The sequence below is a fragment of the Trachurus japonicus genome, chromosome 6, assembly GCF_045865225.1.
Source record: "Trachurus japonicus isolate A0001 chromosome 6, Traja_1.0".
Classification (NCBI taxonomy): domain Eukaryota; kingdom Metazoa; phylum Chordata; class Actinopteri; order Carangiformes; family Carangidae; genus Trachurus; species Trachurus japonicus.
The window spans coordinates 28,305,572-28,320,427 of NC_140912.1; the positions used below are offsets into that span (position 1 = coordinate 28,305,572).

At 42.0% G+C, this 14,856-nt stretch overlaps 1 protein-coding gene across 1 annotated transcript; it reads right to left on the reverse strand.

Annotated features, from left to right (window-relative positions):
* Window positions 1–2,434: 2,434 nt before the first annotated feature.
* rassf9 (Ras association domain family member 9) lies at window positions 2,435–12,223 on the reverse strand. Its single transcript, XM_085780126.1, has 2 exons — window positions 12,022–12,223; window positions 2,435–3,739 (listed from the first exon to the last, which is right to left on the reverse strand). The coding sequence occupies exons 1-2, from the start codon at window positions 12,066–12,068 to the stop codon at window positions 2,461–2,463; spliced, it is 1,326 nt and encodes a 441-aa protein (XP_085636252.1). The 5' UTR covers window positions 12,069–12,223; the 3' UTR covers window positions 2,435–2,460.
* Between the last annotated feature and the right edge of the window lie 2,633 nt (window positions 12,224–14,856).

A 14,856-nucleotide genomic window follows, 5' to 3' on the forward strand; every position in this document is an offset into this window, starting at 1 on the left:
GCTCTCAAATGGCAGTAAATAATGAATAGAAAGAAATTTCTTTTTGCCTGTGGTTTCTCCAGAGAAGTGACCTCTGGATACTTTTTTAAAAGACGCTGTTAAACACATCCCTGCAACATGAGCGTGAAATATTAAGCATCCAACTTTTTAAAGTGCAAAATCCAAGTAATTTCCTCCAACTGGTTAAATATGCATTAGTATATAAATGCCCCCCTCCCTGTTGTTCCAGTTTAATGCCTGGCTGCTGAACATGGCTGCAGGAGCCATAATAAGCCCCTGTTCCATCCACAAGTGTGAGGCGCCAGTGCAAAGATTGTTCACATTGTAAGATCTCTCGGCCTTTCATGCTTGGTGGAGTTACTTAGTGGCTTGAAGCAGTGAAGGAGGGAGGGAGGGAGGGAGTGAGTGAGTGAGTGAGGTGGTGGGAAGGGGGGCGGGGGGGTTGAGCAATTAGTGTGTGAAATAGATATCCCCTTGCTTTTTTTTCTAAGCAGCCAGCCCCGCTCTGCCCCGAGTACAAAGTGTTAGTCTGTCAGCAGTACCTTGACAAGAGGAGAGTGCTCGCTCTGGTTGTTTTTGTGCCTGCCTTGGCGACCATCTTGTCTCATTATATGGTGCAGAGAGAGGACGGCAGCTCGGAGGTGGCTGTGTCATCTCTCTCTCTATGTGTGTGTGTTTGTGTGTGTGTGGTGACTCAGAGCTTTGGAGTCTGGAGTTGAATTTTTACAGATTCCTCAAAGATGTAGTCACGTCCAGGTATTTCAAACTATGATTCCCATATGTGGTCCCATCACTGCGTTATACTGTAGAAGATCATTAATTTAGTTTAGTTTAATAAGTTTATTTGTATCAGGGACAATGTACGAAATAACATTAGTCTCGAAATGAGAAGAGATGCCTTGTACCGGATTTAGCTTACTAACTACTTTCCATCCGTAGTCCCTGGGCAGGTGAATTAAAAAAAAAAACGATGTCCATATCTGATCATATGATCAATAATCCCAGCAATATCTCCTGTTTCTTGGTGTTTTGGTGCAGTGCAGTTCCAATCTGAGCTTTTTATTCCCATCAACATCCTCCTCTAGACCACTCTCAACAACAGTGATCACTCTTTGATATTTACAGTATTAGTCTTTATTATGAAAGTTGAAATATACACTTAAATTTTTCATATCTAAGCAGGATTTGACACATTTTCAACCCAGATGTCTTGTTATTCTGATCCTGACTGTGTTTGATGAGATCGACGTTAGCCTGAGAGACGGAGGAAGAGAAACAATAATCTGCAAAAAAAATATACAATTTCATGATAAATAAATATTTTCTCATTTGCTTTATCAAATTATGTTTTTCTTTTTTTCTTTTTAAAGTTTGTGCCTGTGCCATAAGAAGGATCATTTACAGTAGATATAGCAGCGTATTTACAGTGTAGTCGAGAGGAATGTTTACGATTCATTTAACACATTCTACATCCAAACCAGTCAGCTATTTGTTTTAATATAAAACATTGTTAATATATGTGTATTAAGAAGTGCAGCTTCATAAATAAAGTGAGAACTTGAACAAAAGGGGGGCCTTAAACATACATTCACTTTTTTTTTCTTTCTAACACAAACAGGACTGTGACAGGGATTTTAAAAAGCCCTTAACCTGCCTAAAAGTCTACATTAACACATCTGTGCTTCGTTGATGGGTGCAGAAATGTACATTTAAAAAAAAAAAAGTGGGTGATCTGACAGTGAGAGACAGTAATTGAGGGAGATGCATTCCTCCAGTTTGTGCCGTCCATGTTTTATCATTACGTCTGAGTCTCAGGTATAAACATCTTTGTGCTGTAAAAGTGTTGTTTAACAATATTTAGTATTTCCGGAGCCAAACCACTTCCCCAAAAAATGTTTAGAGACAAATCCAGACACAGGAAACAATATCAAATATGAAATACAACCTGGAAATTTATAATGAATGGATGGTGTTTAATATACCTGTGTTTACGTAAGCACATTCTTAAATGTCAATTGACATTAGTGATCAATCTATTGAGCTGTTTTCTTTAAATAAAGTGCCAGATATTAATAAAATATGTCCATAATAATACAGATGATTATTATTATTATTGATCCAGGCCTTAATTACACTCTGCTATGACGCAGATGGAGAGCTGAGTTAATATTTGTTATTATAAATAAATCTGGTCTGTCTGGAGCAGCTGGAGCCTTTGTAGTCGTCCATGGACATTAATGTCATATAGTGAGTCATAGGGAGATTCATATTGTATGGTGAAGAAAAGTTGCAAAACATTTGGCTTAAATACTTTAATTTTTTGTTTGCCTGCAACTTTTTGTTTCAAATTACCTTCTTGGCTCATAATCTCTCAGACAAATGGATGATGATAAGACCTGAGAGGCACAAACTGGGGTTTAGAGCACACACAACATTAAAATGCTGGGTCAGCTGAGCTGTTCAAACGTCCGTATCCAGCGGGGGAGGGAAGTCCAGACACGGTGACAGCGAGTCCTGGCTGTGTGTGGAGCTAATCCCAGTGTCTGAGTCTGTGTCTGTAATATCTAGAGGGGACAGGCTGTGTTTGAGTTTCACTGTCTGTGAGGAGACGCCGCACTGAGTCTCGCTCTTCAGAGGCAGAGGACTGGACGTTTCCTCCGTGGCGGCGGCGGCGTCCCCGATCTGCAGCGAGCTGAGCTGAGAAGCCAGCTGCCAGCACTCCTGGTCCTTGGAGAGCAGCGTGGAGTCGAAGAACTTGAGCTGCTTGTCCATCTCTGCAGCCTGGTTGTGGAGGGACACGCCGGTGAAGAGGCTGTGCTGCAGTTCGTCCTGCAGCCTCATGAGCTCGGCGGCGTAGAACGACTCGTCCGTGTCGGAGGCGATCCAGTACGCCGCTGCTGCTGCTGCTGCTCCTTCCTGCTCGCTGTCCCTGTCTTGTGGGAAGTTGGCCCTCCCCAGCTCGGTGTCGATGTCCCTGGACAGCTGCAGGATGAGCTCCCGGTGTCTCTGAACCTGCAGCTCCAGCTGTTCGATCCCGTCTCCGGTGTACAGGTACTCCAGCAGCTGCTGCTCGGTGTGCGCCGACAGACTCTGAGCGCCGGCCTGAGCCAGCGGACTCTCGCACTCGGCTTCCTTCTGGCCCTGGACTTCGACCTGCTCGATCTCCACGTCCAGCTCCCTCATGCGGTGGATCTGCTCCCGGATGGTGTGGTCCTGGTTCAGGATAAGCTGCACCATCCGCTCGATCTCCTCGGCGCCCGGCGAGTTCTTGCTCTCGTTGTGAAGCTTCTCCAGCTTCCTGAACGCTTTCTTCACCATGCGCTTCTGCTTCTCCGCGGGCAGAGACTGGGAGTGGTGCGCCCGGCCGTGCTCCCACCGCTTCGGCTTGGCCCCCTTGGACTTTGCGGCCTTCTTGGTCGGCTGAGGCACGAAATCGCTGGTTTTGACGAGAATGAACTGGATGAAGGGTCTCTGGTCGCCCCAGGCGTACCACAGCCTCAGGATCCTGGTGAGCGGAGGCAAAGCTCTCTCAAAACCCTTCCAGCGCTCGACCAGACAGAAGTCTTTGGGCTCCCCGTGCAGGAGCCGCTTGCTCTCCGGGATCGACTTGTGATCCTCCAGTAAAGCCTGAATCATATCTGCACAAGTCGTGTGCTTCGTTACTCCGCAGACAGCCTTCTCCTCGTTGCAGACAGTCACCTGAATCTCCTTTCCTGCCACAGGCTCTGCATCTTTTGTCCTATGAAAGAGACAGAAAAAAAAAAACTCAACATCAACAATCCACAAGTGATATGACCAGACTCTTGTTTATTCTCTCTTTGACTGCAGCATCAAACTGGAGTCCTTTACTAACCACCACATCCTTAAGTTAGCATGTTAGCCAGCTAGCCCCGGTCTGCTTGGCCTGTCTCAACATTTTCCGATACCAAGTAAATCCAACAGCCGCTGAAACTGTACAAGACCGGTAAAATCAAGTTCTGGGGTTTAATCGATGTGTGTCAGTGAGTCCAAGCTCATACCTTGAAGCCAACCTGGTTTCTAAAGCAGACAATCAATGAAACATAATAATCATATTTCTCCCTGTGAATGCTAAAGAGTCGGTCTACAGACAGAAATAACCTAAAACTACAGAATGCGTTACATGAAGTTTGTTTGTGCAACTTTTCATGGTCCCCAGATGATAAAACCCAGATCATTTATCTTAAATGTTTCACTTAACCAGTGAAATATACAGTATCAACATCTACTGGTTTGATTTGGTCTTGATACTGAGAGTCTCGAGAGAATAAATCCTCTTAACATTGTGTCTGCAGGCTCTAAGCCATTTCCCGTCATGGTTTCATGGTTGACAGCAGAGGGAAGGGAAAGGAGGGAATCTATGAGGAAAATTAGCAATTAAGGTCCCAAGTCAAACTTAAACGACGGACATTACTTCATCACTCGAAAAATCAAATGTATTTTTTGTTGTGTTCAGATACTTCAGATGCTCTGAGAGCAGCAGCTCCACAGCTACTGTTTGAAGCACAACACACACACACACACACACACACTCTCTCTCCACTCACACTTTTTTGAAGTCCCTCACTATTCTCGGTGGTATTTTTTTCTCATATAGATCCTACTTTGATGGTTTTCCATTAGGTCAATGGGCAGAAAACTACATTCGCTCATTTTGTGCTCCCTGGCTTGATTCAATTAGACTGTTGCTCATCGTCTTACTCATCAGAGATGATCACTTAATGGTCCGGTTCTGAGCTATTTAACCCCAAGGCCCTCATTACCTTTTCATCTGGGCCGTAAAACTTGTGCAAAAATTGACCTCTGATGGGCCGACGGTATCCATTTTTTACGCGCTTAATGGACCACCGGTAATATCCAGGACCTAATATCCAGTCATCAGATGATAGGCACTGGCAATGCAGACATCCAACAACATGAACAAGTAATCAAATAAGCAGATAACATTAGCCAGACATTTCAATTTGATTTCGAGATAAAGAATGATCTATCATGTTATTATTTATATCAAAGATAACATATTGGGATTATCCAACAATTCGTAATTAATTAGGTTAGCGCTGATGTACTGGAGCTGACTGCCAAGTTTTAAATTTTAAGTTACAGCCCCACTCTGAGAAGAAATGACATAATTACCTTTAGTAATTACAGTTTCATCTCAAAGAAACCAAAAGAAAGATTTCACATTGAACTTTGCTGAGAGAAAACAAACTGGAGCTCCTCCCCTGACACTCACACTGAACTCTGAGACTCTTTCTTTCTTTTTTTCTTTTGTGGGTTGAAGGAATTTGAGTGTGTGGTTTTGCAACCAAATAAGCAATACTTAATTAAAATGTTAACAGCAATAAATCTGTATAATTGACTAGTTGATGCCAGGTTTCGTCAACAGTACCTCCACAAACCTGATTTCACATAGCAAACTGATGACATCACCGGGGGAGTTCAGTTGCAGCTCAGCGAGAGACACACTATCTCCAGATAAGTGGACAGGAACCATGAGGTTTACAGATTTTTGTTTTGTTTTGTTTGTATTTCATACAGCGAGGCTGGCATTGATGGAATTGATTGTGCAGTATGTTTACCTGGAAATGAAATCAAACACTGTGTGTGTGTGTGCATGTGTGTGTGTGAAATTAGAGGTTGTCCCTGTTTGTGCAGTGGCTTCAGATCTGAACCTTGCATCTTGTATCTGTTGTGCCATTATCTGTACAGATAACCTTGGTGTATTGCAGCCCATATTAATCACTGATCATCATGAGGGAGGGTGGACAAAAAAAAACAACACATCCTATGACGATGATACAGATACAATCTCGCGTGCTGAAACAAGTAACTCAGATACTAAGTATTTTCCAAAATTACCTAATAACTTGTCTCCCTTTTTTTATTTACCAACTATTGCTGTGTTTTGGTTCCCACATGGGACAAAAACACACATACAACTGAATCATTGTGTTAACTGCAGGTGAATAAGGTGTCAGGAATGCGATACGTATGCAACAATGCGAGAGGCTGGTTAATGGTTACGGAGACCCTTGGAGACGAGCGGGGCAAAGCAAATACCTGAGCTATGCGCAGACCAAACAAATCCAGCACGCCTCCGGGCATTCACAGACGACAACCATGACGACTTTGACCTCAAAGAGTTTCCACCTAGCTACAATACCACCTACTCAGGAAACCCCATGAACGAACGCTGCACTGCCATGTATGGGACAGAAGACAGTGAGACAGTGGGTGGGTGGACCACACCTGTGATGTACTGCAATCTAATGCAACAGCCCTGCAAAACAAAAATGTGTTTGTACAGCTTATAATATATTCTCTAGTTCTGTGTGGGTTGTTTTGCATCATCAGAAAAGCAACCTGAAGAGGTTATTGGGTAAATTCAGGTGTAACTACAGTGTGGACACATGCAACATGCAGTGACGTATGAGCAAAGCAGATTTACTCAGATGCATCAGTATCTTCATTTTATGCTAATTTAGAGGGCCATATATCCACTACTTTTTATCTAAGAGCTGTAGTAAATAGTTACAACACATTACAGATTGAGGTTTATGAATTTAACTACCTAATGATATATAAAGTTGTTCAATTAAGGACAATCTTGATTGATACAAGACAAACTTCTCTCGCCAGTGGAAAAATTGTGGAGGAAACTGCACTGCAATGAATGGATACATACACATACATACTGTAGGCCTACAGTACATTGCAAATATACAAATAACACAAAAATAGCACGAAACACAAACATTTACTTTGAGCACTAACACTGGCCTGACTAAAGCATGTGAGGGACATGTGTCCATGGTCGTATCAGAACTTGCAGGTGAACAAACAAAAGGCCTCCAGACAATTGGGGTTTTTACAGTGAGGGTGACCCAAGCCCCTCAGCTGGACAGGAAGAGAGGGTACAGCAAAAAAGCCGCTGGGAAACACCTGTATTTGTCCTGGGTTGAAATCACCAATGCTCAGGCCACATCCTGCCACCACCACTTCAATGGACAGAGGGAGGAAGGGGGGAACAAATGGACTCCGTATACCACTGGCCACTGCGGTCTGTTTTCAGCTGCACTCTAATGTGAGGAACGTGTTGACAAATCTGACTGTGAGAAGCGTTAACAAACTGTTTGGAGTAAGACCTTTAAACAATGTCTGGCAGGGTTCAAAATGTGTTTTCTCAGTGGCTTTTGTGACAATTATGTCAATATTTCAACTAAAAATGAACTCACATTGCCTCAAACATTCTTACTGCATTCATTCGTAGTTGTGGTAATTATGATATTGGACAGCCAGCAGGCCAAATATCTTGGCATTGTTGCTATGGGCTACTTTGGATAGCTTGAATTTACAGTAGCGGGGTGGCTAACTTATGCCAACTCCCTAAGAGATCATTGTGGATTGACCTTCTGGCCTGTTTTGAATGCGAGGCCTTACTACTTGACTTTGTACTTGGCTACTGTGGTGAAACCTCTTGAACTTCCAGACAGATGGTCCCTGAATGCCTCACTTGCAGGAAATGGGTTGATGCTATAGCTACAGTACTGCACCATCATCTGAATCTCACTTTTGGGGGAAGGGAGAGGCGGGGTTATTAAAACAAAAGGTGCAGAAGATCACGGGCCACAGCCACCACCTACCTGTTATATCATGTTTACTTTTCAGAGGCTTGAAGCGTTTTTTTTTTTTTTTGTAAAATTGTAGTTATAAATGAATACAAACAGAACAAAAAGAGGCTGAAAGACAGGTCTATCAAGAAATAACAAACAGCAGCACTTCTTCTTCAAGCCTTCGTACCTCTGCAGTGGATCAATGATTCACATAATGGCCAACGAGACAAATTAAAAGACACTGAGAGGAAGATTTCTCTTTCTAGACCGAAGGCCAAATTCCTTTTAGACCACAAAACCTTTTCACTAGAAGTTCACAAAACTGTCAGGAGACATGTTGTTTTCTCAAAGACTAACACTTTGATGAGAATGACGGTATCTGTGTTTGTGAGTGCCAAAACCGCTAAACCCCCTCGAGTTCGCCTCGCCTCCCTGCCAGGACAGACACAAATAACGCACGCACCATTGGGTTGATTACATCGCAGCTAATACATTCATAAGGGCTGTCACTTTGGGTGCCATTCGATATTCATAGCTTGGGATTAAGCTGTGGTGCCAGACGCAACAAATGAGGGTGCCCTCATAGGTCATAGCTTTTTGGGTGATAAACGACTCGGGCTGACGCCGATATCGTGGCGAACCTTGTGATTGGAAAGGCGCCAGAGGAATTCCAGGACGACTAATAGAAACATCAGAATATAAAGTTCTTGTCACGCTGCGGATGGATGTTGTGCAGTGGATAACACATGATCGTTTCACACCTGAGTGAACCCAGGAAACTTGAGCAGACCTGCTTGACCTAGTCCTGAACCTAAGAGCTGCAATACCAAGGAGACATCAGACATGTGGGGAGGAAACCACATTCGAATGATCCGAATTTCAGTACAAGTTTCTGCGTTGGACGATTACGTTACAGCTCCACCGTGGTGGTGTGGCTCTCTTCCATTTTAATACTGATAATGACAAGCCTGCAGACATTAACAATTCCCTCTTGTGTCATAAATTTGCAAGCTACAAGTTACCACAGAGGACCACATGCTGGTGGTTCGAGCAAGTCATAACAAACAACAGCATTATGGCGCTCCAGCGTGTTTTCTCAGATCAATAGTGATATGATAGGGTGATGCAGATAACTGGAACAAAGCTGTGCAACAATGCAACAAATACTTCCTCGCAGCCTCTGCTGTCAACGCTTTCTTAAATCTTTCTTTTTTTCTTGAAAAGTTTGATCATAGCCTGATTAGACTGGTGGAGGTGAGGAAATTATAGGGCTGCTCTTACAACTGAAACACAAACAGTGCGTCAGCTGATGTGAAATCAGCAGATAAGTGAAGTCAAACATGTTTATACTGAAAATCGTTCCTGGTCCCTGCCCAAAAAAAAGTGGTTGGCTCACAGAGATGCAACCAACTTATTCAATGTTTTTATTCAACCTTTCAGTTCAGGTTGTATTGGTTTTAACACTCAGCCAGGTTAATGGTGCGAACCTCAGCACGCTAACATGCTCACAGTGACTATGCTACCATGCTCATGTTTAGCAGATGGTTGCCTTTGTGTTTGAGCATGCTAATTAGCACTTATTGTTAAACATAAGCTAAGATAAGCTAAGATATTCCTTTACTCCCACAATGGAAACATTTCCAACATTGCAGCAGTAGATGGAATAAAGAGCACAGATTATAAATATAAAGCAATAAAAAAAGAAATATTTGTTAAAAAAAAACAAGAAAAGACGTACTGTATGTACAGTAAACATGACACAAAGGGCAGTAGGCTATAGTCTCAATGTCACCACAATGTTAACGAGTTGCTAAAATCGTGACAGTTCATCCTGAGATTATGAAGTTCACATCATTTTGCCACTAAAAGAAAAGTCAGAGGATCACAGGTCATTAGGATTCATCTTCAGGGGACCATGTAGCCTATTGCGATCAAAATAAAAATCTATTTAACAAGTGCTGTGATATAGGCGAATCTAGGGGGAAAACAAACTGTACATCACTGAGCTAAACTGACATCACTGTCCTGATATTTAAAAATCTCTCTTTGTTACTGTGGATAATCCGCTTTCTGCTTTACAAAGGCGTCCTCATGGAAACTGTGCATGTGTTAGATATCACTGACAAACCCTCTGAATGACAGAAACCTGAGCTGTAGGACACGATCGCATCACATTTTGCATTGTTTCCCATGCGGTAAACGTACACAACGTGTGGCTATAACGAAGTGCAGTTTTTTTTTTTATCTGCATGGTGTTTTCTCTGTGTGGTTTCTTTGGTGGATGTAAGATACACAGATTGTAAAGGGGTGGGGGGTTGAGAGGGGGTGGGGGGACTATCCTGCCTCCAGGACAGGAGATGCTTCCTCTGGCTCTTATCTGAAAGAGGATGAGGGATCGGTGAGGAAATAACATCACTTTTCTATCTGTATATGTTGATCTGTGGGGTGGTGATGACTCCTCTGATAGGCATCTGTGAGCAGAGACACAACACGCCCCTTCCCTTCTCCTCCCTTCCTCTGTCAAACCACCCACCCCTCTTATTTTTCTTCCCCCCGCCCCACCCCACCCCACCCCCACCCATCCCCCATGAGAAGCAGCCCTGTGAATCACCAAATAAGTGTTTGCTCAGTTGAAAATAAATGACTTGCTTTTCTTCCAGTAACAATTGGCGTCTCTTTTCTTTATTTAGAGATCTGACCTGCATGGCGTGCTAATTTCTGTTATTATTATTATTATTATTTTTTTTTACAATTTGTGAAGCTAATTGGCTGTCGTGCACAATGCTGTTGTGCTGTAAGTGTGGCCTCGGAGAAAGATTAAGTGGAAGTGAAGTGGACGCTGCTGCGTTGCTTGGGTCACGTATGCCACTGACTGGCAACCGTTTAATTTCCAAACCCTTTCAGGCCTCTACAGTATGTGCTGTTACACAAGGGGACGCCACTTTTTGTAAAAATCTAAAAAAAAAAAAATGTACTCAGATGCAATATCACCTCCCCTCCCTTTTTTTGTTAACAGTTTTATTCTAAAAGTCTGCAAAAAAAAGTGTCTGTGACGTTTCACTTGACTGCAGCTCCACGTCACTGTCATCCTTCAGCAAACATCATCCAGCCCAGTGCACTGCCTCTCGGCGTCAGTAAAAGTCTCTGAAATCGAGCGTTTGACACATCTATCTACAGATCTTAAACACTTGAGGTAATTATAGGTACGGGCAATAGTAATTACTCCGCAACATGAAGACATCCAACTGGAGACAGACTGTTTGAAGTCATCAAAGATAATTCACCTCAGCTCTGTGTGTGTAATGTGAAAAATATATCCATTATTCTGCTGGTGCCACAGTCTGAATTGTTGCCTGGTTTATTTCTGAACTTAATCCAAAACTCATTTCCTCTGAGTTTGGTGGTAAATAAGTAGCTCTTTTAATGAGTAAAAGCTAATGAAAGTGCTTATTTACCCACAACTAAAACCTCCCTGATCCTGCTCTTTGGCAGCACGAATCCTGCCTGCGCCCTACAGAGGGTTTGGATCGTGACCTAGATACTCCACGAGACAAACTCTGTTTACCAACTGTGCAAAACAAAAACACAACTTCTGCCCCGATAACAGAGGATAGCCCGAGTCTCAGTGGATCTCATTTTCCCACCTGTTTTTTTTTTTCCCTCCTCTAAAAGCGGAGGCTGAATCCCAGCTGTACATCAAAAGGCCAAAGTTAGTCACTTAAGGAAATTGCTGTTGCATGTTGATGACAGGGATCTCCCTCAGGTTCTTTTGACTCCTGAGCCCCAGATGAAACGGGTATTAAATATAACATCTTTGTAGTAATTACAGAGCAGGAGGGAGGTCAAAGCCCCTCCTGAGATGATGCACAGCACAGTGTACATTGATGTTAATGAGGAAAAAATGCTATGAAGCTGTACATCTTCCTCACACTGTCCAGACTAATTGGAAAATTGCCAACTCTTCCATCTGGTGCACATGTCCAACTGTGCATTTAAAGTTTTTAAACTACACAGATATATAGATCAATAAGTTGGTAAATGTCCAAACTTATTTCTTACTAAAACATACCAACACCAGTAAGACTACCAACACCACTAAGGCTACCTTCACTTTTCTTTTGTGTCCCTGTGTGTGTGTGTGTTTGCAGGTTGTCCAACATGTTGATACAGTGGACAGGTCACAATTCAGCCTGTTTTTTTTTCCTCCTGTGCAGCTCTGATGCAGCTGCCTTCAGTGCACTCGTCCTCCCTCCTCCGCGCTGCGCACTTGAAAGACAACACACGCACGCGCATGCACGCACGCTCCACACACACACACACACACACACGCAGAGGCAGAGAGAGAGAGAAGAGAGAGGGACTCATAATCGCGCTCTCATCAAATTACCTGTTTTTCAGTCGAGCTTTCAGGAAGTTTTTTCCAAACGGAGCCATGGCTGAGGAGCGACACCAGACCCAAAAAATAAAAAACACACAATCCGAAATAAGTTAAAGTCCCCGCATGGCAGGTCGGACAGGACAGGACAGGACAGCGCTGCGGTGTGCTGGAGAAAAGTTGAAACTGTCCCGTCTGCAACTCTGTGTCCGCCGCCCCATCCCAAAAGCGGAGGGAGGTGTTTCCCCAGACTTCACTGAGATTTATCGGTGAAACTCTGCCCCCTTCCACCGACAGCAGCAAAGTCAAGCAGAGAGGAAAGAAAAGAAGAGAAAAGAAAAGCAGAGTGACAAAGGTAAATAGTTGGGTGAAAAAAAAAAGTTGGCTAAACTGGGTGTGGGTGGAAAGTTCATGGGAGAATGAGATCATGAGGGCAGGAAAAAAAAAATCCAATCCCATTACAAAAAATGTCATCTCGTTTTCATGGAGGTTCAACATAAAAAAAAGAAAAAGCACATGCAACAAATACAGTAACAGAAACAGATATAACATATAGATATAGCTATACCCACCCATACACCAGTCCATTGCCCCTCCATTCTCCATATAATTCTAATAGTTGTATAATACATTATGAAGCAATATGATAGGCCAGTTATACTATCTCTCATAATAGAGAATAATATCATATCTCTCATAATACAGAATAATATCATATAATATTATATGATATAGCTAATAATACAATATGTATTATAAACCATTCAAGTAGTTGAAGGAGTAAGAAAATGAGCTATAAGACCTGCAGAAATATTGTTAAATTTACATATAACACAAAATATTTGTCATAACACTGATGTTTTGGAGGTTTATCAGATTTAAAAAATGCATACCAAAGTGCGTTGAGGAGGCAGAAGAAGTCACATGATGCTAAAATGTGATCAGCTTATACAGTGAGCTCAGCTGCAGTGCAGGATGTGCAGAAGAAGATTTAACCTCCTGGGGTTTGGTCTCAGATGACAAAGATGAGAGTCAGACATAAAGAGGAATGCAGCCTGCTTTAACTCCAGCCCCGCGCTTTTCTACTTGCAAAGCGAGCACATATTTTCTTGGAGCTCCTCCAACTGGGATGTTTACTGTCTATACATAAAGGAGGATGATTCTCTGTTGGGACCAATTAATATAAACATTGACAAATAAGAGTGATTTGCGATGTAGTAACACAATTATACTTTGTGGCTTTGAATCAAAGTGGATTTTATTTGACACCACACTCGAGTATTTCTTCTTTATAGCACAGTTCAAAGCATCTTGGGTTAAGGATGCCAGAATAGTTGTGTTGCATAGGGTTAAAGCTGGGGGTTGGTAATAGCCAGAAGCATTTATAATACATTAAAAAAAGAAGAAGCTAAAATACAGTGACCAATTAGCCAATAGCATATGGTCCTATAAATAGTGGATAATGCATCTTGGCACACTTCACTGATCTGAAACTTAGCTGATACTCTATTCAGTATCATAACAGGTCAACAGTTTATTCTTGTTTATGTAGTTCAAGCTATAGCGCAGGCAGCAGATGGAGAGTTATTATGAACTCTCAAGTCTCCAGTGTGATGTAACTGTACACAAACTGTGCATAATCTTTATTGAATCTTTATTTTACATCAGATATGTGTTTGGTTACATCTTTCTCTTTTTCCTGAAATGCAGAGATGATTTAAGAAGAGTAGAGGATCTAAATTAGATCCTTGTGGGACTCCACGGAAAAGAACTAACACATTTATTTATGTTTTAATTTATTTATCTACATAACATACAGCAGTTCTATTTTAGCACATGTTTCATGCTGTTTTGAAGTCAAATTTTATTTTAATTAACATTTGTTGTATTTATTCTCTGTCTTGCAGAGAAGCAGACCACATCTCTTTACTGAAATGATGCTGATACAGAAAAAGAAAATGAATATAGAATAAACTTTGATTTACAGTTCAAAATACACCTGCTGATGAAAACCAATATGATCAAATGTTCATGAATATTAATTAAATCTTGTGGTGAGATTGAAGGCAAGGCAAGGCAAGGCAAGGCAATTTTATTTGTATAGCCCGTTTTTACAAACAGTTTGTCTCAAAGGGCTTTACATGGCATCGTAACAACATCCTCTGTCCTTAGACCCTCACATCGACTGAGGAAAAACTCCATGGAAACCCTTTTAACAGGGAAAAATCGGAGAAACCTCAGGGTGAGCAACAGAGGAGGGATCCCTCACCCAGGACGGACAGACGTGCAATAGATGTTGTTACAGACAAGAAAACAGTTTACAGTTGGTCACAGAATGTGGGAAACATGGAAATGTTAGCAGGAGTTGATGAAGATCCAAGAAACACTTGGGATGAACAATTTTATTTTATTTTGTTTTATCTCCTTTATTTCGAAGAAGAGTAAATTGGAAGAATAAAATGATCATAAAAAAAGAATTAGAAACCATAATGATAAAAGTAATATAATCACCTGTATGACTCAATATGAGCACATTACTAATTGCACATTGATCGTCTTAACTTCCTCCTATCAATATTATTCTGTTCCAGTCTCTTTAAAGCACTTATTTGTTTTTAAATCAGTCGACCACCTGTTGATTTGAGCAGAGACCTAATTTACAATAAACTGGGATGAATCTGTCGTGCATCCTCCCACTCCCCCCATCACTCCTGCATCCCGTCCCCAGGAGACGAGAGCAGAGCAAAAAAAACAAAAGCAAAGCTCAGGCTGTGTGCATTCATGAGGTGAAATAACCAAATCTCTCAAACCCTTGACGCAAAAACCTTCTGCCTTGTGATGCTAAAG

Excerpts from the sequence above, each read along its gene's own strand:
- rassf9 (XM_085780126.1), bottom strand. The coding sequence starts at position 12,068 with ATGGCTCCGTTTGGAAAAAACTTCCTGAAAGCTCGACTGAAAAACAG. Across the intron at positions 3,740-12,021 it reads AAAGCTCGACTGAAAAACAG|GACAAAAGATGCAGAGCCTG; the intron begins GTAATTTGATGA and ends TCTCTTTCATAG.